At 37.6% G+C, this 27771-nt stretch overlaps 1 protein-coding gene across 2 annotated transcripts; it reads right to left on the reverse strand.

Moving 5' to 3' along the window:
* Nucleotides 1-629: 629 nt before the first annotated feature.
* LOC124104106 (dehydrogenase/reductase SDR family member 7-like) lies at nt 630-27771 on the reverse strand. 2 transcript variants are annotated; one of them, XR_009228412.1, is made up of 4 exons: nt 27660-27771; nt 27158-27310; nt 3695-3770; nt 630-1768 (listed from the first exon to the last, which is right to left on the reverse strand). XR_009228412.1 is itself a non-coding variant. In XM_046460745.2 (3 exons), the coding sequence occupies exons 1-3, from the start codon at nt 27670-27672 to the stop codon at nt 1605-1607; spliced, it is 330 nt and encodes a 109-aa protein (XP_046316701.1). In that variant the 5' UTR covers nt 27673-27771; the 3' UTR covers nt 630-1604. The 2 variants fall into 2 exon arrangements, 1 of the variants encoding a protein (XP_046316701.1); XM_046460745.2 differs by lacking the exon at nt 3695-3770.

The raw sequence follows: 27771 nt of genomic DNA on the forward strand, positions 1-27771 counted from the left end.
TTGCAATGTAATTTCCCCCTCCTTGCACGTACTTCCACCATGATGCTATCACCATGTTGTGATGTAGCCAGAAGGCCCTCACCAGAGGCCAACTGATGGGGCTGCTCAATCTTGGACTTTCAGCTTCCAAACTGTGAGGTAAATAAACCTCTTCTTTGTGTATCACCCTACCGCTGGTACTTAGATACAGCAACAGAAAATAGACTAACACAAACCCCACAAAAATATTCAGTTTAAATAAAGAGAGTATTTAATCCACCTAAATGCAGCTATACACCCCCTGGCCTCCCTCCTATAATAATCTATTCCATACTCCTACCATGTAGCAATGCTGGCATCCTCCTGACTATCAAGGGTATATCATCACTGACTTAACTCTTCTCCCATTGCTGAACCTTCAGGTTGTTTCCAATCCACTGAATTTTAATCATATTCATCCATGTTACAGTTTCCTTCTTTGGATTATTTCATTAGCATATATTCTTCTAAGAAGGCATGGTGAGTCAAAGATCTGATTTTTTTTTTTTTGTACTGGGGATTGAACTCAGGAGCATTAAACCACTGAGCCACATCCCCAGCCCTATTTTGTATTATATTTAGAGAGAGGGTTTCGCTGAATTGCTTGGCACCTTGCTTTTGTTGAGGCTGGCTTTGAATTCGAGATCCTACTGCCTCAGCCTCCAGAGTTGGTGGGATTACAGGTGTGCACCACCGTGCCTGGCTCCTTTCAAGTTTTTATGAAAGAATTTTCTATCCACTGACATAAACTGTCAGTCCATTTTTCTTGTCAATTCTCCTATTAGAAATGTCTGTGAAAATATTTGTTAAGAAATTTCTAATGGTTATACAGGAATTTTTCTAATTATAAAGATTAACCTTAGTTGTCAATGTTTTAATCTTTCAACATCTAAATGCCATGGTCATTTGTGTGCAGAGTGAAGGTTAGGTAGGTTCATCTCGTCCAACTCTGGCGCTTGTGTCTTTTCATTGTTGTGATATTACGTATTTTGAGAAGCAGCTGGTCTCTGTTCCTACACATTGACACATGCCAGAGAATTTCAAGAAACTCAAAAAACAGAAGGGATGAATCCAAAAATCACAAATAATTGTGTACACATTTCATGAACCTAGTTATTTTAGGAAGCAGAAGAACGGTGTGGTTTTACCTGGCTGAGACAGTTGCTAATGTCTCATTTGGTATTTTTTCAAGAAAGATAGACAGCCTTGACCTTGACATTTTCCTCTCATCTTCATTGTGGATTGATGAAACAGGCAAGAGAAATGATATTTGTTCTTTGTCTAATCTTTCATCCAAAGGATTTATTAGTTTGCAAACATTAATCTCAAAAAGAACCTATTCTACAAATTGTGAAAAAGAAGTCTCTGCTAAGAAATTTTATCAAGGTTATAAATACTTTAACAATAAAGTTAAGAATTGGATAATTTGTACATTTGGTCCCTTGTTGTTACTATTTCATATGCCTTTTATACAGAATTGTACAAGGATCCCCTGACATTGTAAGAGCCAGGTGTTAGGTAGCATTCTTTGGGACAGCAGGCCACAATCTTTTCTCCTTCACCAATAAAAATTTAAAATGTGCAGGTTACCCCATCAACAGAGCAACTGAGCAATTGCTTACATCTTTCTGGAGGAGTCTGCTCATGCTTTCTGACACTTCTGGATTTGCTGCCTCTGATGCTGCCCATGTCTGTGGAAGGACTTTGACAGGTGAATGGTACTTTCCATTGCTTGGTGAATTGTGTGCTCCTGTGGATAATAAAAATAAATTCAACAGGATTTCATTTCAGAGAGGGGTTGGCAGAGCAGGGAGCAACCAATCAAAAGTATCCAGAGCACCAGATTATGCCCTAGAGGAGTCATCTTGCATATCCTTGGTTTGGTTTCCATGGCAGTAAAGATTGCTTAGGATACTCAAAGGCAATTTAAATGCATTTAGGCCACAGTTTACAAGGGGATAATCTGAAGAAAATCAGAAGTGAGTAGACATTAACAGCTAGTAAAATAAGCAGTATTAAAAAACCACACTCCATCTTGCTTGATTTTCTATTTAGTGAAAAATATATTTTTGACATCTGGAAATTATGCCTGCTTCTAACTTAGGCTTAAGATGACTCATTTCAAGGCAGTGTCACAATTGCCATAGGTAGAGTACAGACATTTGAAGCTGCTTAGTTTTTTTGTCTTAATTTGTGAACTCAAAGGTATAAATTTGCAGGGCTGGGGATATAGCTCAGTTGGTAGAGTGCTTGCTTCACATGTACAAGGAGCTGGGTTCTATCCCCAGCACCACCAAAACATAAAAAAATAAAAATAAAAACCGTATTGCATTACTGTTCTCCCTAGGGCCAGCCTCAGAATTAATGTGCAGACCAGGCAAAGGAGGGCTTCCCCAACTGAGAATACAACTCTTCTCATTTCTTTAAGCCCTAGTGACTTATCTGCCTTTTGAGGTCTCCAGCAGAAATTCAAAGACTGCTCAGAGAAAGAACTTAAGACTGACACCTTGAACACATGGGCTCTTCCCTTCTAATACCTTGATAGGAACCTGGAAAGAATGCTCAAGATGAGCACAGAAAAAAGCAGAAGGGACTGCAGAAGGAAGGGATTATAGTTTGCAAATATATATATATATATATATATATATATATATATATATATATATATATATATATATATATATTAGAATGTGTCAGATACCCCTCTACAAGTATTAATTAATTATTAAGCATCATAAATATTCACTCATTTTTTCTCCATAACAGCCTTAAGAAGTAGGCCCAGCTGCTGTCTCCATTGGTTAGATGAGGATACAGGCACACAGAGGTTGATGTGGAGGGTCCCAATGTCACCAGCTGCTGAACAGCAGAGCTGGGATTCTGGATCTAAGTCATTGGGTACCAGAATCCCGTCTTTCCACCTCTTCATTGTGTTTATATGTAAAATGTATGTGTTTTCAGCTGTCTTTGAAAGCTCTGGGCACATGATCAGAGAGGTCAGTTTTGTGGTAACCCCTGGCCTTGGAATTCAGCTTTCAGAGACTTTATACTACTCTCTGTGGGAGGACTTGGAAAACAGAGTTCTGCAATGCCATTCTTTTGCCTGATTTGGGTAGCATTTGGAGAACTCCAGTAACTTATTATCTCTGCATTCATCTTTAAATGGAGATTTTGATGTTGATCAAATAAGAATTTTAATTTTCAATGGGAAGGGAGGTGGAATTTCCCCAGGCAGAAACTAGACATTATTAGCTTGGTGACCTATAAAGGAAACTTCATTCTTTGGTCATTTGAAAATAGAGAAGTGGGATGGGAGAATAAAGGAGGAGACTGGAAAAATTTTTTGGCATCTGAAAGTCTTCTATGTGGCTTAGAATCATGGGAATTTTCTTGGCCTGTGTTGGGAAGGTAGCATGACCCTTTCTCTATGAGGGATGTGAGTTCACTATTTCCAACTGTACAATTGCTTCATTATTCCACACCCCCATTTTATGTCTAGGCCAAAGAAAAGGCCCATTGTTGATACTAAATCATTACCTGAAAACAAGAGTATCATACTTCCCTTAAAATGTCTTAGTTTGTTCTAGAGAATAGCATATTTTATTTGAAGTTGAAAAGCAATTTTCACACATCTTTTATATAAGAAAATATATTAGCTGAGCATGGTGGTGCATACCAACATTCCCAGAGACTCGGAGGCTAAGGCAGGAAGATTCCAGGTTGGAGGTCAGCCTTCGCAATTTAGGGAGACCCTGTTTCAAAATAAAAAAATAAAAAGGGCTGTGGATGTATCTCAGTGGGGAATCCTCAATCCTCAGTACTGAGGAAAAAAGTATATACTAAATCGTTAAAAATATGAACATTCCTTTTCAGCCCTTAAAACTTATGTTCTGCTTTACTTTTTTTTTTTTTTTTTTGTGGGATAGAGCATTGAACCCAGAGGTGTTCTACCACTGAGCTACATCAACAGTCCTTTTATAATTTTTATTTTGAGACTGCATCTGGCTAAGTTGTTCAGGGTTTCACTAAATTTCTGAAGTTGACCTCAAACTTTCTATTCTCCTGTCTCAGCCTCCCTCATTTTTAAAAATTAATTAATTAATTAATTTTAATTTGTTACACATGACAGTTCATAGTATACAAATGGACCACAATTTTTCATTTCTTTGGTTGTACTCAAAGTAGAGTCACACCATTCATGTCTTTATACATGTACTTAGGGTAATGATGTCTATCTCATTCCACCATCTTTCCTACCCCCATGCCCCCTTCCTTCCCCTCCCTCCCCTTTGCCTTATCCAAAGTTCCTCCATTCCTTTCATACTCCCTGTTAGAGTCTGTAAACAAGTCAAAAATAACACCTGGCATTTTGCCAGGGGTATATTAGAGTTCCTAAACAAGTCTGGATGGTGCCTGGCAAAATGCCAGAGGGAGTGGTTTGAAAAGTAACAAAAGAGAGCCATTAAGTGTAGAGATTCCTTATTGGTTGACTGATGTATCTAGTTTATGCTAATTAGATAAGCTGTGTGGAATGTATAAATACTGCTCATGTCCTGCAATAAATGGCTCCCACTCCTGCTGTATCAAGTACACAAGTTCTTTGTCACCCCCGTTATTTTGCTGCAGCCGGACTGTGGCACTCCCCCCCCCCACACCCCATTATGAATCAGCATCTTCATGTCAGAAAAAACATTTGGCCTTTGGTTTTGGGGGATTGTCTTACTTCACTTAGCCTGATATTCTCCAACTCCATTCTTTTACCTGCAAATGCCATGATTTTATTCTCTTTTAATGCTGAGTAACATTTCATGGTGAATATATACCACAGTTTCTTTATCCATTTGTCTACTGAAGGGCATCTAGGTTGGTTTTACAGTTTTAGCTATTATGAATTATGCTGCTGTAAACACTGATGTGGCTGTGTCACTGTAGAATGCTGTTTTTAAGTCTTTGGGGTATAAACTGAGGAGAGGGATAGCTGGGTCAAATGATGTTTCCATTCCAAATTTTGCAAGGAATCTCCATACTGCTTTCCAGAGAGGTTGCACCAATTTGCAGTCAGTCCCACCAGCAATGTAAGAGTGTGCCTTTCCCCCCACATCCTCACCAACACTTATTGTTGTTTGTATTCTTAATAGCTGCCATTCTGACTGGAGTGAGATGAAATTTTAGAGTAGCTTTGATTTGCATTTCTCTAATTGCTAGAGATGTTGAACATTTTTTCATATGTTTGTTGATTGATTGTATTTCATCTTCTGAGAAGTGTCTTTTCAGTTCCTTGGTCTGTTTATTGATTGGGTTATTTGTTCTTTTGGTGTTAAGTTTTTTGAGTTCTTTATATATACTAGAGATTAGTGCTCTATCTGATGTATGTGTGGTAAAAATTTGCTCCCATCCATAGGCTCTCTATTCACCTCACTGATTGTTTCTTTTGTTGAGAAGAAGTTTTTTGGTTGAATCCATCCCATTTATTATTTTTTTTGCAAGGGGGGATTGGGGATTGAACTCAGGGCACTAGACTACTGAACCCTATCCCCAACCCTATTTTGTATTTTATTTAGAGACATGATCTCACTGAGTTGTTCAGCACCTCGTTTTTGCTGAGTCTGGCTTTGAACTCATGATCCTCCTGCCTCAGCATCCTGAGCTGCTAGGATTACAGGCTGTCACCACTGTGTCTGGCCCATTTATTAATTCTTGATTTTATTTCTTGTGCTTTAGGAGTCTGGTTAAGGAAGTCAGGACCTAATCTGACATGATGAAGATTTGAGCCTACTTTTCCTTCTATTAGGCGCAAGGTCTTTGGTCTAATTCCTACATCCTCGATCTACTTTGAGTTGAGTTTTGTGCATGGTGAGAGATAGGAGTTTAATTTCATTTTGTTGCATATGGATTTCCAGTTTTCCTAGCATCATTTGTTGAAGAAGCTATCTTTTTTCCAATGTACGTTTTTGGCACCTTTGTCTAGTATGAGATACCTGTATTTATGTGGGATTGTCTCTGTGTCCTCTATTCTGTACCATTGATCTACAAGTTTATTTTGGTGCCAATACCAAGCTGTTTTTGTTACTATTGCCCTGCAGTGTAGTTTAAGATCTGATATAGTGATGCCACCTGCTTCACTCTTCTTACTAAGAGTCTCTTGTTTTTCCAAATTAATTTCATGATTGCTTTTTCTATTTCTATGAGGAATGTCATTGGGACTTTGATTGGAATTGAATTAAATCTGTATAGTGCTTTTAGTAGTATGGTTGTTTTGACAAAATTAATTCTGCCTATCCAAGAACAAGGGAGATCTTTCCATCTTATAAGGTCTTCTTTAATCTCTTTCTTTAGCATTCTGTAGTTTTCTTTGTAGAAGTCTTTTATAATTTTTGTTGATTCCCAAGTATTTGACTTTTTTGAGGCTATTTTGAATGGGGTAGACTTCCTAATTTCTTTTTCAGAGGATTTGCCACTGATGTATAGAATGCATTTGATTTATAGGTGTTAATTTTATATCCTTTACCTTCCTAATTTTTGGAAGTGTGTGTGTGCTACTGTGTCCTGTTTGGGCTCTACTTTTAAAAATGTTTTTGTGTTTTTGTAGACTTCTACATTTAATAGAACCCTGGTTTTTATGTCTTTGAGAGTTTCAGAAGACACAAATGTTTGGAAAGTGTTGTTCAGAGACCACAGCATTCCGAAGATTCAATGAGAGCAATGCTGGTCCCTAGGGTACATTTGTCAATGCCTAGAGATAGTTTTGGTTATTGGGACTGGTGATGGTGAAATGTTGCTACTGGTATCTTGTGGACTGACTAGACAGCCTCTTATTACAAAGTATTATTTGGCTCAAAATGTTACTATTGCTGTTTTAGTTAACTTTTTTGCTGCTTGATTTAAAGACCAACCTGAACAACTTTAGGGGAGGAAAAGTTTATCTGGGGGCTGATGGTTTCAGAGATCTCAATTCATATACAGCTGGCTTTATTCCTCAGGTTCGAGGTGAGGCAAAAGTTCATGGTGGAAGAGTGTGGTGGAGGGAATCAGCTCACATCATGATCAGGAAGGAGAGAGAGAAGAGAGAGAAGAGAGAGAGAGAGAGAAGAGAGAGAGAGAGAGAGAGAGAGAGAGAGAGAGAGAGAAGAGGTTCCATTCACTAGATACAATAATATATCCCCAAAGGGACACCCCCAATGACCCATCTCCTCCACCCATATCCTACCTACATTCAGTTACCATTCAGTTAATCCCACAGGGGATTAATTCATGGATTGGGTAAAGACTCTCATAACTCAGTCATTTCTCCTCTAAACCTTGCATTGTCTCACACATGAGCTTTTCAGGGACACCTCACATCACAAGTGCTAAAATTGATCTTTTCGAAACCAAACTATTTGTAGAACTTTTTATGTAGATCCTTCATTTTACATTGCTTGCCTTTTAAGCCCCACTCCTTTTTTTTTTGTTTTGTTTTTTTCTAAAACTTTAAATAAGATACAAGTACTCACAGCCTGATGGGGTGAGAAACAAGTCCCAATAGTATGGTGTAATTCCTACTCTAATAGAGGTGGGAACATGGGAGCAGAAGAACTTAACTTAGTCTGAGGGGAGCAGAGAAATCCAGGCTCTTCCCAGAAGAGGTGGTACCTGAACCAAGTTTTGAAGCTGAGTAGGTGTTTCATAAGCACACAGGGAAGTGAGCAGGATAATGGAATATAGGAAGATGCTCTAGTTTCTTACTTGGACAATTAGGTGAACAATGATGGCAGTAGTAAAGAAAGAAGATGTAGGGGGAGAGAGTTTTAGTCACGTTGCTTGGAAATGATGGCCTGTGTGAGTTGCCTGGAATAGACTAGTACTCAGGTGAAAATAAGAGTTTGGAAGGAAGGAGAATTTTTTTTTTTTAATTTTTTTGAGAATCTCAGTATCTGAGCCAGATACTATATTAAGTGATTTAAATACTCTATTTTATTTAATTTCCCCCAAAGTGTGAAAGTTGCTTTCTATTATCTTTCATACTGCCCCTCAGGAAACCAGGGCTTTTTTCAAGGCCACTCAGCACAATTGGAATTTGAATTCAGATCTGTGTCCATGCCCATGTTCTTTCTAGGATCTGAGGCTGCTTCAGGGAGAGATGAGAGAGGGAAGAGTTGGGGAGTCTGTTTGGGAATATTCAAACCAAAAAGGATGACTCATCCTGCATTAGCATTTCTTTCTTTCTTTTCTTTTCTTTTTTTTGGGGGGGGGGTGGGTTCCAGGGATTGAACTAAGCAGTACTCGACTACTGAACCACATCCCCAGCCCTGTTTTATATTTTATTTAGAGACAGGGTCTCACTGACTTGCTTAGCACCTTGCTTTTGCTGAGGCTGGCTTTGAACTGGTGATCCTCCTGCCTCAGCCTCCAGAACCCCAGGGATTACAGGCGTGCAACACTGCACCCGGCTGCATTTCTTTTATAAAATTGGATCTGGGTGTCCCTGTCACAGTAATTTTTGGCACATACTTTTATTTATACTAGCTATTCTTTCTTTTTTTCCCCCTTGGCTAGGTTAAGAGCTATTCAATGCAGCAGTATGGTTTTATTATTGTTTGTATTTCTTGTAATTTAAGATTTGAGCCAAAGTTGAGACAGTTTTAATGCTGTTATTAAGTCTGGTTAAATAGCTGACTGACTCCCAACCATAATTTAGTCTGCTTCCATAGAAGCACAACATTTGCATGAAGGAGAAGTGATCACTATATTCAACCAAGCTGAGAACTTAAATTTTGTCTCCAGAAGTTAAAGTTTATTCCAAGAGTTATAACTAATGTATAGACAAGGACAACAGCTGGTGATGTCACAAAGATAGCTTTCCTTGAATTATTTTTGATGTTTCAAGCTTTCCTTGAATTATTGATTTTGATGTTGCCAAAGTAGAAAAGGGCCTCCATTTTCTCTGATGAGAATTGGCTCTCTCTTCCAATTGCTTTCTCCCTTTTTCTGATCTCAATCTCTTATCTTTCTGTCTCTCTGTCCTTCTCTTTTGGAGTAACACATTGAAATTCACTTTTTCAACTTCCAATCCTTTTTTTTTTTGGTGGTGCTGGGGATTGAACACAGGGCCTTGTGCATTCAAAGCAAGCACTCTACTGACTGAGCTATATCCCCAGCCCTCAACTTACAATTCTTAAAACTAGAAAATCAAGGCTTTTTGGGGAGGAGAACCATTTTATCCAATCAGATTAATAGGCATGGGGAAATATCAATAGAGAGCAGATGTATTGGTTTCCATTTATCTTTCATTGAAATTAGGAACAAATACCCCAAATTCCATTCTAATCATCTTGATCACACTATTGATCGATAAATAGAAATCAGCCAGTAGAGGGCAGTGTGGGCCTATTCATTAATGCCCTCAATAGAAAATGTAAATTTAGTAACAAAATCCTTTTCTCTCTCATTCCTTCTCTCTCTCTCTCTCTCTCTCTCTCTCTCTCTCTCTCTCTCTCTCCTGTGCTGGCATTGAACTCAGTGGCTTAAAACAGCAAACATTTATTATCTTATAGTTTTTGGGATATTGACATGGCTGAATTGCATTCTCTTCATGGCCACTTACAAGGCCACCATCACAATGTCAGCCACTGGTGTGATCCATCTGAAGGCTCAACTGGGAAAGGTTATGCTTTCAAACTCATTGACAAGGTGGTTATTTGTATTGCGTTTTGCAGTGGTTGACTGAGAGCCTCAATTCCTTGATTGCTTGTTGACCAGAGGCCACCACCTTCAGTTCCTTCCCATGGGGGCCTTTCATATTAATGCATGCAAGCTGAGAAGGCAAAGGGAGAGGATAACAGCAAGAGGGAGTCACAGTCTTCCAAAATCCAAACATAGAAGCAATACCTTCACATTTACTCTACTGTGCTTTTAAAAGAAGCTCTAGAACTGGCCACATTCACTGAGGACTGCAAAAGGATGTGAACATTAGGAGACAGGCCTCTTTGTCATAAGATGTCTACCAAAACAGCCATAGACAATATACAGATGAATGGGCATAGATGTGTTCCAAGGAAACTTTATGTTCAAGAACAGACAGATGGAGTGATGTCAGCAAAAACAGTGGGCTCCGTAGCTCCAAGAGCATCTGTCAATCAGAACCTCCAAAAGTCAAGCTAAAACTCTTACTATCCAGTGTTAGAATTCTGTCAAGAAGACAAAAGCTTACAGCAAAAAAAAGGTGAAGGTTGAATAAAGAAAAAGGGAACTTAGAATGGTAGGCCATCAAGACAGTGAAAAGACAACCCACAAATAGGGTTTTAAATCATATATATGATACTTGATTAATATTCAGAACTTATAAAGAACATCTATACCTTAACCACAACCATCATAACCCAAAACCAAATGATCCTATTCAAAAGTGGGCAAAGAACTTAAATAGACATTTTTCCCAAGAAGATAAACAAGTGGACAAAAATCACATGAAAACATGCTCAATATCACTGATCATGAGGGAAATGCAAATTAAACCCTCAATGAAATATAACTTTATACTCATTAGGATAATTACTATCAAAAAACAGAAATAACAAGTATTGATGAGGATGTGAGAAATTGGAACCCTTGTGTGTTGTGGATAGGAATGTAAAATGGTGCAGCCACTAGAGTAAACAGCATTGGTTGTCCCTCTTATTAGGCATAGAATTACCAAATAATCTAGCAATTTCACTTTTGGGCATACACCATGAAGAATTGAAGGCAGGGACCCAAATATTTGTATACCAATGTTTATAGCAGCATTGTTTACCTGAAATGGACATAACCCACATGTACACTGACAAGTGAATGGATGAAGAAGGTGGTTTATACATCAATGAGACATTATTCAACCCGAATGAAGTTCTGAGATATGCTACAACATGTGTGAACCTCAAGGACATTATGCTAAGTGAAATCAGCTAAAACCAAAATGTTGAACATTGTACAATTCCATTTATATGAAGTATCAACAATACTCATTAATAGGGACAGAAACGGAAATGGTGGTTGCCAGGTTCTGTGGAACATGATGGAGAATTATTCTTTAGTGGGTAGTGTTTCAGTATGAAATAACAAAAATATGTTGTACACTTTTTTTTTTGGTACCAGGGATTGAACTCAGGGGTACTCGACCCCTGAGTCACATCCCCAGTCCTATTTTGTATTTTATTTAGAGACAGGGTCTCACTGAGTTGCTTAGCACCTCACAGTTCTGAGGTTGGCTTTGAACTCGAAATTCTCTGGTCTCAGCTTCCCAAGCTGCTGGGATTACAGGTGTGCACCTCCACACCTGACTGTTGTACACTTTTGTATTACATTTTTCAGAACAATATGGTTATGCCCAAATTCATTGAATTACATACTGAAGTAATAGTTAAAATGATACATTTTATGTTATGTATAGTTTACCACCATAAAAAAAATGGGCAGAAGAATGGCTTCAGCAGAGGAACTCAGAATGAGTGGTGGAATGAAGTAGACAAATGTCCTCTGACACCATCCTAGCCTGACTCACTCTCTGACCATGAAAGCTGTCCACTTCTTCCTTCTATTCCTTCCTGCAGACTTGCTGGTTCATAGACAATATGACATGGATTCCCTGCCTCCATTCCCTGATCATGAAAAGTACACCTGGTATAGCAGTCAGATAGACAACCCAGACTGATATGATCATCAAGAAGTGAGTCCTTATAAAGCACGCAAAAAACTAACACCAAAAAAACCGAATAACCCAATCAATACATGGGTTAAGGAACAGAACAGATACTTCACAGAAGTAGAAATACAATTGATCAACAAACATATGAGGGCTGGGGATGTGGCTCAAGCGGTAGCACGCTCGCCTGGCATGCGTGCGGCCCGGGTTCGATCCTCAGCACCACATACAAACAAAGATGTTGTGTCCACTGAAAACTAAAAAATAAATAAATATTAAAAAAAAAACCAAACATATGAAATAATGTTCAACATCTCTGGCAATTAGAGAAATGCAAATCAAAAAACTATCATCTTATAGTTATTCCATGCAAATTCTAATCAAAAGAGAGATGAGGAGACTATACTAATATTGGACAGAGTAGACTGAGATTATGCTTCAAAAATAGCAGTTAGAGAAGATATTTTAGGGATAACTGAGGAAACTAAGGTTGGGCTAGATATGTAATATTATTCACATGTAGTTTATTTTCATTAGTGTGAAAATTGTATTGTGGTTATGTGAAAAAATGTCTTTATATTTTAAATATTTTAATATTAGACAATTTTGAAGTCATAGTGAATTAAAGAAGCAATACAAAGAACTCCTAAAAAATCTTTGCCCAGGGGCTGGGGTTGTGGCTCAGTGGCAGAGCGCTTGCCTAGCATGTGTGAGGCACTGAGTTCAATTTTCAGCACCACATGCAAATAAATAAAATAAAGATTCATTGACAATTAGTAAATAAATAAATAAAAATCTTTGCTCAAAAAACTCCAATCAAGTTTCACCAATTGTCACAATGTGTTTCACAGCAAAATAATCCAACACCACATTATGTCTTTCTGGTGGTTGTGTCTCTCTAGAGCCCTTTAGTTCTGATGAGCTCCTCAGGCTCTCATGTGTGATTGTCCTCAATACATTTTCTCTTTTTAATATTTACTTATTTTTTTTAGTTTTCGGTGGACACAACATCTTTAGTTTATTTTTATGTGGTACTGAGGATCGAACCCAGAGCCCCGCGAGCTACCGTTTGAGCTACATTCCCAGCCCTCTCAATACATTTTCTTACTCATCAATTCTAGTGTCTAAGGTGAGTTTCCAGTCCTGCTGGGCCATCCCCTTCAGGATGCCCTCCTCATGTGACCCAAGCCCACACGTTTGTCTGGTGCTTCCCATGGGCAGGACCTGGCAATTGACAGGTTATCTTCCCACCAAGAAGAAAGGAAAGAAGGCAGACAAGCAGATGTCATCATTTTCAGGAGAGATATTATTCATTATTTGCAGATGACATTTTTTTATTGGTTTCAATTTGCTTTCTTATGATCCCACACATAAAGAATATGTCCTTATTTGTGTATGTATGTATCCCTTATAGATGATACACATATGTTTAAAAAAAAATATATATATATATAATATATATTTGTAGGTGGACACAATACCTTTATTTTATTTATTTGTATGTGGTCCTGAGGATTGAACCCTGGGCCTCATACATGCTAGGCGAGCGCTCTACTGCTGAGCCACAACTCCAACCTAATACACATATGTTTTAGTCAGTTTTTCCACTGCTGGGACCAAAAGACCTGAACAGAACAATTTTAGAAGAGGAAACATTTACTTGGGACTCACAATTTCAGAGGCCTCAGTTTATAGACAGTTGACTTGGGGCCTGAGATGAGGCAGAACATCATGGCAGAAAGATGTGGTGGAGGAAAGCAGCTGGGGATATGGCACCAGAAAGCAGAGAGAGAGAGAGAGAGAGAGAGAGAGAGAGAGAGAGAGAGAGAGGTGTTGACTCACCAATAACCCAAAGGCATGCCCCCCAATGACCCATCTTCTCCAGCCACACCATACCTGCCTATAATTTACAAATGAGTTAATCCCTATTAGTGCGTTAATGTACTGATTAGGTTATGTTATATACAAGATGCACTTGTATATCATAATAAGTCTATTTGTGGCTATTAGCACTGTTTCCTAAACTTATAAGAGAACTAAAGATAATTTTTGATTGTTTCCTCAGTGCCATTAACATATGTAAATCTCTTAGACACCCACTGGGGCTGAGGCTTGTCCCAGGACTGCCTCTGTCCACCAGCAGACACCTGCTGAAACTCAGGCCAGGCCCAGATCTGTCTCCACTGACCTGCGTGGGAGCCCAGGCCCACCACATGGGAGCCCAGGACTAACCCACTTCAATCTTGAGACAATGCAGCCATTTCCATAGCCTTCCCCATGCAGTAGTCTCTTCTTTGGGAAAACAGACAGGGCCTAGAAGCAGCTAGAGCAGGCATCCCAAAGCCAGTGTAAGGCCTGCCCTTTCAGACCCATCACTGAAAGACCTGGCATCCATCTTGGGGCACCTCCACTGCTATTGCCACCACCAGCTTTAGTTGCAGTAGCATCCATCGTGGGACACCAGCAGGGTTGGGAAGTTCAACACCAAATTGAGGTGCAGATAATCTGCACAGATACTACAAGATTATAGGCTAGAAACTGTAATGCCTCAGATCCAAACTGCAAGAAAGAAAGTCACATAGACAACATGGAATAACAAGGGAGGAAAGTGCCCCAAACAAACCAGGATAACAGAACCCATGGACAGTGCAGTTGATGAAATGTCAGAGAAGGAGTTCAGAAGGTTCATAATTAAAATGATCTGTGAATTAAAGAATGACCTAAATGAGCAAATACAGGCAACAGTTGATCACTCCAACAGAGATAAGAAAGCACTTATAGGCAACCATTGGTGACGCCAATAAACAGATAAGGGAGCAAATATAGGCATCCATTGTACACCCAAAGAGAAAAGGGAGCAAATACAGGTAGCAAAGATTACTGACAGAGAGAGAGAGAGATTCTGGGAAAAAATAAAGAAAAAGAAAAACCAATTGGAAATCCTTGAAATCAAGGAAACAATAAACCAAATAAAAAACTCAATAGAAAGCATCACCAACAGACTAGATCACTTGGAAGACAGAACATCAGTAATGAAGACAAAGTATACAATCTGGAAAACAAAGCTGACCACACAGTGAAGATAGTAAGAAACCATGAGCAGAACATTTGAGAGTTATGAGATAGCATCAAAAGACCAAATCTAAGAGTCATTGGGATAGAGGAAGGCACAGAGTTTCAAACCAGAGGAATGTACAATCTCTTCTATGAGATAATACCAGAAAAATTTCCCAAACGTGAAGAATGAATTGGAAAACCAAATACAAGAGGCTTATAGGACACCAAATGTACAAAATTACAACAGATCTACACCAAGGCACATTATAATGAAAATGCCTAGCATACAGAATAAGAATAGAATCTTAAAGGCTGCAAGAGAGAAGAATCAGATCACATATAGGGGGAGACCAATTCGTATTTTAGCAGATTTTTCAATCCAGACCTTCAAAACCTGGAGATCGTGGAACAACATATACCAAGCTCTGAAAGATAATGGGTGCCAACCAAGAATCTTTAATCCATCAAAATTAAGCTTTAGATTTGATGATGAAATAAAAACCTTCCACGATAAACAAAAGTTAAAAGAATTTACAACTAGAAATCCTGTATTACAGAACATCCTTGGCAAAATATTCTATGAAGAGAATGAAAAACAACAATGAAAATCAGAAGAAGGAGGCATTACACTAAATGAAAATCTAATCAGAAGAGAAACCAAGTCACGTTAAATACCAAAAATAAACAAAAATGGCTGGGAATACAAATCATGTCTCAATAATAACCCTGAAAGTTAATGGCCTAAATGCACCAATCAAAAGACATAGACTGGAAGATTGGATTTAAAAAAAAAGATCCAACTATATGCTGCCTCCAAGAGACTTATCTCATAGGAAAAGACATCAACAGACTGAAGGTGAAAGGTTGGGAAAAATCATGCCACCCACATGGACTATGGAAGCAAGTAAGGGTTTCCATCCTCATATCAAATAAAGCAGACTTCAAACTAAAGACAATCAAAAAGGATAAAGAAGGACACTACATACTGCTCAAGGGAACCATTTATCAATCAGACATAAATATATGTGCCCCAAGCAATGGAGCATCCCTGTTCATCAAACAAACTCTTCTCAAGTTCAAGAGGAAAATAGACCACAACACAATAATTCTGGGTGAATTTTTTAAAACATTTTTTATTAGTTGCTCAAAATATTATAATGATATTGTCATATCATACATTTTATTCAAATGGTGTACATAATCTTATTTTTCCATGTGTACAGATTGCAGGATCACATTGATTATACAGCTACGTTTATACATAGGGCCATACTATGTATATGTATTCTGCTACCCTTCCTATCCTCCCCTCCCCTCCCCTCCCCTCCCATCACCTCTTTCTACCCAATCTACTGTGACACTTTTCTCTCCCTCTTTTTTCTTTCCCCTTACACCATCTTATATGTAATTTTGCGTAACAATGAGGGTCTCCTTCCATCTTCCATGCAATTCCCCTTCTCTCTCCCATTCCCACGCACCTCTTGTCCCTATTTAATGGTAATCTTCTTCTCATGCTCTTCCTCCCTGCTCTGTTTTGAGTCACCTCCCTTATATCAAAGAAGACATTCTGCATTTGTTTTTTAGGGATTGGCTAGCTTCACTTAGCATAATCTGCTCTAATGCTATCCATTTCCCTGCAAATGCCATGATTTTGTTATTTTTTAGTGCTGAGTAATATTCCATTGTGTATAAATGCCACATTTTTTTTTATCCATTCATCTATTGAAGGGCATCTGGGTTCATTCCACAGTCTAGCTATTGTGAATTGTGCTGCTGTGAACATTGATGTAGCTGCGTTCCTGTTGTATGCTCTTTTAAGGTCTTTTGTGTATAGTCCGAGAAGGGGAATAGCTGGGTCAAATGGTGGTTCCATTCCCAGCTTTCCCAGGAATCTCCATACTGCTTTCGAAATTGGCTGAACCAATTTGCAGTCCCACCAGCAATGTACAAGTGTACCCTTTTCCCCACATCCTCGCCAGCACTTGTTATTGTTCAACTTCATAATGGCTGCCATTGTTACTGGAGTGAGATGGTACCTTAGAGTGGTTTTAATTTGCATTTCTCTGATTGCTAGAGATGTGAGCATTTTATTGTGTATTTGTTGATTGATTGTATATCCTTCTCTGAGAAGTGTCTGTTCAGATCCTTGGCCCATTTGTTGATTGGGTTATTTGTTTTCTTGTTTAATTTTTTGAGTTCTTTGTATACTCTGGAGATCAGAGCTCTATCTGAAGTGTGAGGGGTAAATATTTGTTCCCAGGATGTAGGCCCCCTATTTACCTCTCTTATTGTTTCTCTTGCTGAGAACAAAAACTTTTTAGTTTGAATATGTCCCATTTGTTGATGCTTGATTTTAACTCTTGTGCTATAGGTGTCTTATTAAGGAATTTGGAGCCCGACCCCACAAGATGGAGATTAGGGCCAACTTTTTCTTCTATTAGATGCAGAGTTTCTGGTTTGATTCCTAGCTTCTTGATCCATTTTGAATTAACTTTTGAGCAAGGTGAGAGAAAGGGATTCAATTTCATTTTGTTGCATATGGATTTCCAGTTCTCCCAGCACCATTTGTTGAAGATGCTATCCTTTCTCCATTGCATGCTTTTGGCACCTTTGTCTAATATAAGGTAGTTGTAATTTTGTGGATTGGTCTCTGTGTCCTCTATTCTGTACCATTGGTCCACCTGCCTGTTTTGGTACCAGTACCATGCTGTTTTTGTTACTATTGCTCTGTAGTATAGTTTAAAATCTGGCATCGCTATACCGCCAGTTTCACTCTTCCTGCTTAGAATTGCTTTTGCTATTCTTGGTCTTTTATTTTTCCAGATGAATTTCATGATTGCTTTTTCTATTTATGTGAGGAATGCTGTTGGGATTTTAATTGGCATTGCATTAAACCTATAGAGTACTTTTGGTAATATGGCCATTTTAATGATATTAGTTCTGCCTATCCATGAACAAGGTATATCTTTCCATCTTCTAAGGTCTTCTTCTATTTCTCTCTTTAGGGTTCTATAGTTTTCGTTGTATAGTTCTTTCACCTCTTTTTTTTAGGTTGATTCCCAAGTATTTTATTTTATTTTTTTGAGGATATTGTGAATGGGGTGGTTTTTCTCATTACCATTTCAGAGGATTTGTCACTGATATACAGGAATGCCTTTGATTTATATGTGTTGATTTTATATCCTGCCACTTTGCTGAATTCATTTACTACTCTAGAAGTTTCTTGGTAGAACCTTTTGGGTCTGCTAGGAATAGGATTGTGTCATCTGCAAATAGTGATAATTTAAGTTCTTCTTTTCCTATCTTTATGCCTTTAATTTCTTTCGTCTGTCTAATTGCTCTGGCCAGTGTTTCAAAAACTATGTTGAACAGAAGTGGTGAGAGAGGGCATCCCTGTCTTGTTCCAGATTTTAGAGGGAATGCCTTTAATTTTTCTCCATTTAGAATGATGCTAGCCTGAGGCTTATCATAGATAGCTTTTACAATATTGAGGTATGTTCCTGTTATCCCTAGTTATTCTAGTGTTTTGAACATAAAGGGATGCTGTACTTTGTCAAATGCCTTTTCTGCATCTATCAAGATGATCATATGGTTCTTATCTTTAAGTCTATCGATGTGGTGAATAACATTTATTTATGTCCGTATATTGAACCAGCCTTGCATCCCAGGGATGAATCCTACTTGATCATGATGCACAATCTTTTTGATATGTTTTTGTATCCGATTTGCCAGAATTTTATTGAGGATTTTTGCATCTATGTTCATTAGAGATATTGGTCTATAGTTTTCTTTCTTTGAAGTGTCTTTGTCTGGTTTAGGAATCGGGGTGATGTTGGCCTCGTAGAATGAATTTGGAAGCTCTCTCTCTTTTTCTATTTCCTGAAATAGCTTGAAAAGTATTGGTATTAGTTTTTCTTTTAAGGTTTTGTAAAACTCTGCTGTATACCCATCCGTCCCAGGGCTTTTCTTGGTTGGTAGTCTTTTGATGGCTTCTTCTATTTCCTCAATTGATATTGGTCTGTTTAGGTTGTGTATATCCTCCTGACTCAATCTGGGCAGATCATATGACTTAAGAAATTTATCGATGCCTTCATTATCTTCTATTTTATTGGAGTATAAGGTTTCAAAATAATTTCTAATTATCTTCTGTATTTCTGTAGTGTCTGTTATGATATTGCCTTTTTCATCCTGTATGCTAGTAATTTGAGTTCTCTCTCTTATTCTCTTTGTTAGCATGGCTAAGGGTCTGTCGATCTTATTTATTTTTCCAAAGAACCAACTTTTAGTTTTGTCCATTTTTTTTTATTTTTTAGTTTTTCAGCGGACACAACATCTTTGTTTGTATGTGGTGCTGAGGATTGAACCCGGGCCGCACGCATGCCAGGCAAGCGCGCTACTGCTTGAGCCACATCCCCAGCCCCAGTCCATTTTTTCAATTGTTTCTTTTGTTTTAATTTCATTGATTTCAGCTCTGATTTTAATTATTTCTTGCCTTCTACTACTTTTACTGTTGTTTTGCTCTTCTTTTTCTAGGGTTTTGAGATGAATTGTGAGATCATTTATTTGTTGTTGTTTTTTTCTTTTTTTGAGGAATGAACTCCAAGCAATGAATTTTCCCTTTAGAACTGCTTTCATTGTGTCTCATAGATTCCAATATGTTGTGTCTGTGTTTTCATATATCTCTAAGAATTTTTTAATTTCCTCCTTGATGTCTTCTGTAACCCATTGATCATTCAGTAACATATTGTTCATTCTCCAAGTGATATAGGATTTTTCCTTCCTTCTTTTATCATTGATTTCTAGTTTCATTCCATTATGATCAGATAAGATGCATGGTATTATCTCTACTCCTTTATAATTTCTAAGAGTTGCCCTGTGACATAATATATGGTCTATTTTTGAGAGGGATCCATGTGCTGCTGAGAAAAAAGTGTAACCACTTGATGTTGGGTGATGTATTCTATATATGTCAATTAAGTCTAGGTTATTAATTTTATTATTGAGATCTATAGTTTCTTTATTCAACTTTTGTTTGGAAGATTTGTTCAGTGGTGAGAGAGGTGTGTTGAAGTCTCCCATAATTATTCTATTTGACTCTTGAACTTGAGAAGAGTTTGTTTGATGAACATAGCTGCACCATTGTTTGGGGCATATATATGTATGATTGTTATGTCTTGTTGGTGTATGGTTCCCTCGACAGTATGTAGTGTCCTTCTTTATCCCTTTTGATCAACTTTGGCTTGAAGTCTATTTTATTTAATATGAGTATGGACACTCCTGCTTGCTTCTGAGGTCCATATGAGTGATATGATTTTTCCCAACCTTTCACCTTCAGTCTGTGTATGTCTTTTCCTATCAGATGTGTCTCCTGTAGGCAGCATATTGTTGGATCTTTTTTTTTTTTGATCCATTCTACTAGCCTGTGTCTTTTGATTGGTGTGTTTAAGCCATTAACATTTAGGGTTACCACTGAGATATGGTTTGTACTTCCAGCCATATTTGTTTATTTTTGTTACTTAACATGATTTGTTTTTTCCTCTTTGGTTAGTTTTTCCTTTTCTGTACTACCTCCCACTGTTAGTTTTCATTGTTATTTTCATTTCCTCTTCATGTAATGTTTTGCAAAGGATGTTTTGAAGTGCTGGTTTTCTAGCTGCAAATTCTTTTAACTTTTGTTTATCATGGAAGGTTTTAATTTCATCTTCCATCCTGAAGCTTAATTTTGCTGGATACACGGTTCTTGGTTGGAACCCATTTTCTTTCAGTGTTTGAAATATGTTGTTCCAGGATCTTCTAGCTTTCAGAGTCTGTGTTGAAAGATCAGCAGTTATCCTGATTGGTTTACCCCTAAATGTAATCTGCTTCCTCTCTCTTGTGGCTTTTAAGATTCTCTCCTTATTCTGTATGTTGGGCATCTTCATTATTATGTGTCTTGGTGTGGATCTCTTGTGATTTTGCACATTCAGCGTCCTGTAGGCTTCTAGGATTTGGAATTCTGTTCCATTCTTCAAGTCTGGGAAGTTTTCTAATATTATTTCATTGAACAGATTGCTCATTCCTTTGGTTTGGACCTCTATACCTTCCTGTATCCCAATAACTCTTAAGTTTGGTCTCTTTATGTTATCCCATATTTCTTGGATGTTCTGCTCATGGTTTCTTAAGAGTCTCACTGAGCTGTCTATGTTCTTTTCAAGTTGAAATATAGTTTCAACTTCATTGTCTGTTGTTCTATCTTCTAAGTGTTCTACTCTGCTGGTAATACTCTCATTTGAGTTTTTAATTTGGTTTATTGTTTCCTGCATTTCCAGGATTTCTGTTTGTTTTTGTTTTATAACCTCTATCTCCTTGTAGAGTTGATCTTTTGCTTCTTGGATTTGTTTATGTAATTCATTGTCAAAGTGATCTTTCATTGTCTGATTTTGCTGTCTAATGTCTTCCTTGAGACACCAGATCATCTGAAGCATGTATATCCCGAACTCTTTATCTGATATTCCATCTGCTGTAGATATTACCTCTTCTAATGTTGAATTGACCTGCATTGCTTGTGGTCCTTTCTTTCCTTGTCTTTTCATACTGCTCACGTTTCTTTCTGTTTTGTGAAACTGTTGTGTTATTGATTTTCCCCCTATATATTTATATTGCTCTTGTATAGTTCCAAAGTCTTTCTTTTGTGGAGAAAGACAATGTTAACAGTTCCCAATACCAATAGTACATCATCTAAGCACACGTTTTGCATATTACTATATTTATAGCTAGACTCTATGTCTACAAATGTTGGTTTCAATTATCATTTAAATATATAGTCATTAGTTTCATGAAAGGCATATCATTTCTGGTAGCATGAAGAAAACTGAATTTCAGGTGTAGGATGTTATGTTTAGGGGGAAAGGAGTATGTGGTTAATCTTACTTAATACTTTGGAGAGCTCTAACCAATAGATGGGTAATTTATGGAAGAATGTATAGATTCAAACTCCTATCTGTATTTATAAGATTACCCTACTTATAAATAGTAAAATTTAGGGGGTTGCAAGTGGGATAGAGCGAGTAAGAAGGAGAAAAAAATTAACAAGGAAGGAAAGAGAAAAAAGAGAGCAGGAAAAAGAAAATAAGAGAAAAAATAAAAGAAATAAAAGGGGGAGGGAGGGAGGTGGGGCATATGAAATTCCTCTATATCATATTATTCTGGGGATTCAGTTGTTAAAGACCTTTTTCATGTACAGTTCTTGGTTTCACACATGTTGAGGTTGTGAAGACCAGAGGGGGAAAGGGTAGAGGAGACTGGATGAATGGATGAAAAGAGAGAGAGAGAAGAGAAAGAAAAAAAAAGTCTCTCAGAACTCTGTTTTCTTTTCCTCCAGTAGGTGGCGTTGTCTATTCCTAGCTTGAGTCTCTGCGTTCAGGGTGGTGGAGGTAGCCATTGTGAGAGGACTTGAGCTTCCACCTGTAGCATCTCTACTCTTAGTCTCTGTGATTGAAACCAGGTGCCTGATCCGCTGCAGAACCGAGCTGGTACCAACGCCCACCAGTTGATGGGTTTTAAGGGTTGGTGGGATTTTCCAAGATGAGTTCCATCAGTTTTTCTCGTAAGGTGTTTGATGAGGTGGGGGGTGTTGGGGAGACCTTATGTTTGTCCAGAGCTTGGTCCAGTGACCCGCAAGTCAAGCATCTACATTCTGTGCCTCCCCTGGTCTGCACCCCAGCGCCCCACGCCAGCCTCTCCTCTGGGTGTGCCATGGGCCAACGGCGGCTGGGCCCCTTCTCTGGGTGGGGTGGTCTTCTGGGTGACTTGAACACACCTCTTTCACCACTAGATAGATCTTCCAAACAAAAGCTGAACAAAGAAACTATGGAACTGAACGATACAATCAATAATTTAGACTTACAGACATAAATAGAATATTTCATCCTTCAACCAGTGAATTCACTTTCTTGTCAGCAGTACATGGATCCTTCTCTAAAACAAACCATATATTATATTAAACAGCAAATAGAAAAAGTAAAGATACTACCCTGTATTCTATCAGATCACAATGGAATGAAATTAGAAATCAATGATAAAATAAAAAAATAAAAGCTACTCCAACACCTGGAGACTAAATAATATGCTACTGAATGAACAATGGGTTGCAAAAAACATTGAGAAGGAGATAAAAAAATTCTTAGAGGTGAATGAGAACACAGATACAACATATCAAAATCTCTGGGACCCTATGAAGGCAGTACTTAGAAGAAAGTTCATTGCATGGAGTTCATTCCTTGAAAGAAGAAAAAATCAACAAATAAATGACCTAACATTATATCTCAAAGCTCTAGAAAAAGAAGAATAAATCAACACCAAAAGCAGTAGAAAACAGGAAATAATTAAAATCAGAGCTGATATCAATGAAATTGAAACAAAAAAATTGAAAAAAATTGATAAAACAAAAAGTTGGTTCTTTGAAAAAATAAATAAAATTAACAAACCCTGAGCCATGCTAACAAAGAGAAGGAGAGAGAAAACTCAATTACTAACACACATGATGAAAAAGGAAATATCACAACAGACACTACAGAAATACAGAACATAATTAGAAATTATTTTGACAATGTGTACTCCAATAAAGTAGAAATATCAAAGGTATCGATACATTTCTAGAGTCATATGATTTGCCCAAATTGAATTAGGATGATATACACAACTTAAAAAGATCAATTTCAAGAAAGGAAATAGAAGATGCCATCAGAAGTCTACCAACCAAGAATAGCCCAGGACCTGATGGATACACAGCTGAGTTCTACAAGACCTTTAAAGAAAAACAAATATCAATATCTTCAAATTATTTTGTAAAATAGAAAAAGAGGGAGCACTTCTAAACTCATTCTATAAGCCAATATTACCCTAATTCCAAAACCAGCAAAGACACATCAAAGAAAGAAAACTTCAGACCAATATTGCTAATGAACATAGATGCAAAAATTCTCAATAAAATTCTGGCAAATCAAAATCAAATACAAAAACATATCAAAAAGATAGTGTACCACAATCAAGTAGGGTTTATCCCAGGAATGCATGGCTATTTAAACCTATGGAAATTAATAAATGTAATGCATCACATTAATAGACTTAAGGATAAGAACCATATGATCATCTATATTGATGCAGAAAAAGCATTCGACAAAATGCAGCACCCATGCATGATCTAAACACTAGAAAAACTAGGGATAACAGGAACATATCTCAATATCATAAAAGCTATCTATGCTAAGCTCCAGCCAACATCATTCTAAATGGAGAAAAAGTAAAAGCATTTTCTCTAAAAGAGAAACAAGACAGCAATGCCCTCTTTCACTACTTCTATTTAGCATAGTTCTGAAAACACTGGCCAGAGCAATTAGACAGATGAAAGAAATTAAAGGATAGGAAAAGAAGAACTCAAATTAGCACTATTTGCTGACGATACAATTCTGTACCTAGAAGACCAAAAACTTCCACCAGAAAACTTCTAGAAGTAGTAAATTAATTCAGCACAGTAGAAGGATATAATATCAGCACCCATAAATCAAAGGCATTTCTGTACATCACTGACAAATCCTCTGAAAGGGAAACAAGGAAAACTACCTCCTTTATAGTAGCCTCAAAAACAAAATAAAACAAAACAAAAACCTTGGAAATCAACTTAACAAAAGAGGTAAAAGACCTCTACAACAAAACCCACAGAATGCTGAAGAAAGAAATTAAAGAAGACTTTAGAAATGGAAAGATCTACCTTGTTCTTGGATAGGCAAAGTTAATATTGTCAAAATGACCATACTACTAAAAGCACTATACAGATTCAATGCAATTCCAATCAAAATCCCAAGGACATTCCTCATAGAAATAGAAAAAGCAGTCATGAAATTCAACTGGAAAAAAAAAAAAAGAGACCCAGGATAGCTAAAGAAATCCTTAGCAAGAAGAGTGAAGTAAGTGGCATCACAATACCAGACCTTAAACTATATTACAGAGCAATAGTAACAAAAACAGCATGGTATTGGCACCAAAATAGACTGGTAGACCAATGGTACAGAATAGAGGACACAGAGACTAACTCACATAATTACAATTATCTTATGTTAGACAAAGGTGCCAAAATATACATTGGAGAAAAACTAGCCTCTTCAACAAATGGTGCTGGGAAAACTAGAAATCCATTTGCAACAAAATGAAATTACACCCCTATCTCTCACCATGCACAAAACTCAACCCAAAGTGGATCAAGGACCTAGGAATTAAGCCAGAATCACTGCACATAATAGAATAAAAAGTAGGCCCAAATTTCCATCATGTCGGATTAGGCCCCGACTTCCTTAATAAGATTCCTATAGTGCAAGAATTAAAATAAAAAATCAATAATAAATGGCATGGATTCAAACTAAAAAGCTTCTTCTCAGCAAAAGAAACAATCAGTGAGGTGAATAGAGAGTCTACATTTTGGGAACAAATAGAGCACATCAGATAGAGCACTAATCTCTAGGATATATAAAGAACTCAAAAAACTTAACACACACACACACACACAAAAACAAATACCCAATCAATAAATGGGTCAAGGAACTGAAAAGACACTTCTCACAAGAAGATATACAATAAATCAAGAAATATATGAAAAAATGTTCAACATCTCTAGCAATTAGAGAAATGCAAACCAAAACTACTCAAAGATTTCATCCCACTCCAATCAGAATGGCAGCTATTAAGAATACAAACAATAAGTGTTTGTGAGGATGTGGGGAAAAAGGAACACTTATGCATTGCTGATGGGACTGTAAATTGGTACAACCAATCTGGAAAGCAGTATGGAGATTCCTTGGAAAACTGGGAATGGAACCATCATTTGACCCAGCTATCCCATTCCTTGTTTTATATCCAAAGGACTTACCACAGGGACACAGCCACATCAATGTTTTTGTAGCAGCACAATTCACAGTAGCTAAACTGTGGAACCAACTTAGATGTCCTTCAATAGATGAACTGATAAAGAAAATGTGGCATATATACACAATGGAATATTATTCAGCATTAAAAGAGAATAAAACCATGGCATTTGCAGGTAAAAGGATGGAGTTGGATAATATAATACTAAATGAAGTTAGTCAATCCCAAGAAACCAAATGCTGAATGTTTTCTCTGATTTAAGGAGGCTGATTCATAATGGGGTTGGGGGTTGTGGGGCATGGGAGGATTAGATGAGCTCTACATAGGGCAAAGGGGAGGGAGGGGAAGAGAGGGGACATGGGGGTAGGAAAGACGGTGGAATGAGATGGACATCATTACCCTAAGTACATGTAAGAAGACACAAACGGTTTGACTCTACTTTGTGTACAACCAGATCTATGAAAAATTGTGTTCTATATGTGTAATATGAATTGCAATGCATTCTTCTGTCATATATAACAAATTAAAATTTTAAAAATAAATGGGAAAAAAAATGACCCAGTACCCCTAGAGGCCTTTGGAAGCAACATCATCAAAGAGACCTGTGGCTTGTGTGGCTTGCAAAGCGTTTAATCAGGCAATTAATTCTCATTACAGGGTGTTTAGCTCAATCAGCAAAGTAAAAGAAAGACTAAAAAAAGAATAAAAAGAGAGATGACCAAAAAATACTTTGTGGTAGAAAATTCAACATTGTCTCAGTTTAGGTACTAAGCACCCTATGAGAAAGAACAGCTCTTCTACTTGAGGCTGATTTCAGTGTGAGCATAACACCAAACCCAAACCAGCAAAGATACTAACACAGGGGCTGGAGTTGTGGCTCAGTGGTAGAGCGCTCACCTAGCACACATGAGGTACTGGCTTCAATCCTCACCACATAAAAATGAAATAAAGGTATTGTGTCTACCTACAACTAAAAAATAAATATTAAAAAATATTAACACAGCCACCCTTTATAAGAATGTGAAAGTTGTTTGCTCTGGTTGCATTTTTTTACACCTAATTTCAATCCTTTTTTAAATCTTATGATAAAAATGTTATATGCTCCCTTATTGCATTAATATCTGACATTTTAGCAAAATGAGTAAGGATCCATCCTACCCAGTTTCAGTGGTCACATATATGAATGTCATGGAATAAGGAACAAGTTGTTCTTTCCGGAAGGCAAAAATATAAGTCATATTGTCACTAAAAAGGCACCAGCACTGGACAGAATAGACAGTCACTTCCTAATGCCAAGAGTCAGTGCAAAAAAGAGTAGAAAGCTGACAAAATGAGGCAGAAAAGGTGAAGGGAAGCCAACTAAGATGCGACAGGAGAAAAGGGCCAGGGGCCAGGCACTTGGAGTGTTTGGAGCCAGGGTGCACTGGCTGGAGAAGCCCATCTCCCCTCTGCAATTCCCAGGCTGCACTTGAGTTTGCAGTCTACCTCAAGTCTAGGAAGCACAGCTGCTATTTTAGGTTCACTTACCTAGGCATTTTCTTTTCACCCTCTCCAGCTCATGCATTCTTCTGGCTGACAACACAAGAGAAACTCCCAGTTTAGACAGCTGGTAAGCCAGCTCCTCGCCAATCCCACTGGACGCTCCAGTCACCCACACCACCAGGTCCGTCAGCTCCTGTTCTATTGAGGAAGGAATAGGGTTGGAAGGCAGAAAATAAGTGATGGATTATATCCATAACAAAGACTGGAATAAACAAATTTCAAACAATACCACTAAAATATTAAGACCTAATTTAATGGAGTTTAAAATTTAAAAATTTCTAAGGAATTGCCTTATATCTAATTTTTTCAATAAATGAATACAAGCTATATTATTAACAGTAATTTTGTATATTTCAGAATGTTGGTAATTTTTCCAGCTTCACTTTCAGGTAGGCCTTAGAACTTCATAGTTCACTCCAAAGTTTATCTACATGTATCAAAAAGAAAACTAAAGCTAAGTAAACAGAAATTCATTTTCCAGACTCACTTTCCTTCTTCATATAATGGTGAATTCAGATTAGATGATCCCTAAAGATCCCAGCCTGTTTTCAATCAGTTCTTCTAACTTTCTGAAACTGAGCTATTGATGAGGAATGCCA

Source organism: Marmota monax, unplaced genomic scaffold, assembly GCF_021218885.2.
Source record: "Marmota monax isolate L192 unplaced genomic scaffold, Marmota_monax_Labrador192_F-V1.1 WCK01_AAM20220418_F8-fsc00001, whole genome shotgun sequence".
Taxonomy (NCBI): Eukaryota; Metazoa; Chordata; class Mammalia; order Rodentia; family Sciuridae; genus Marmota; species Marmota monax.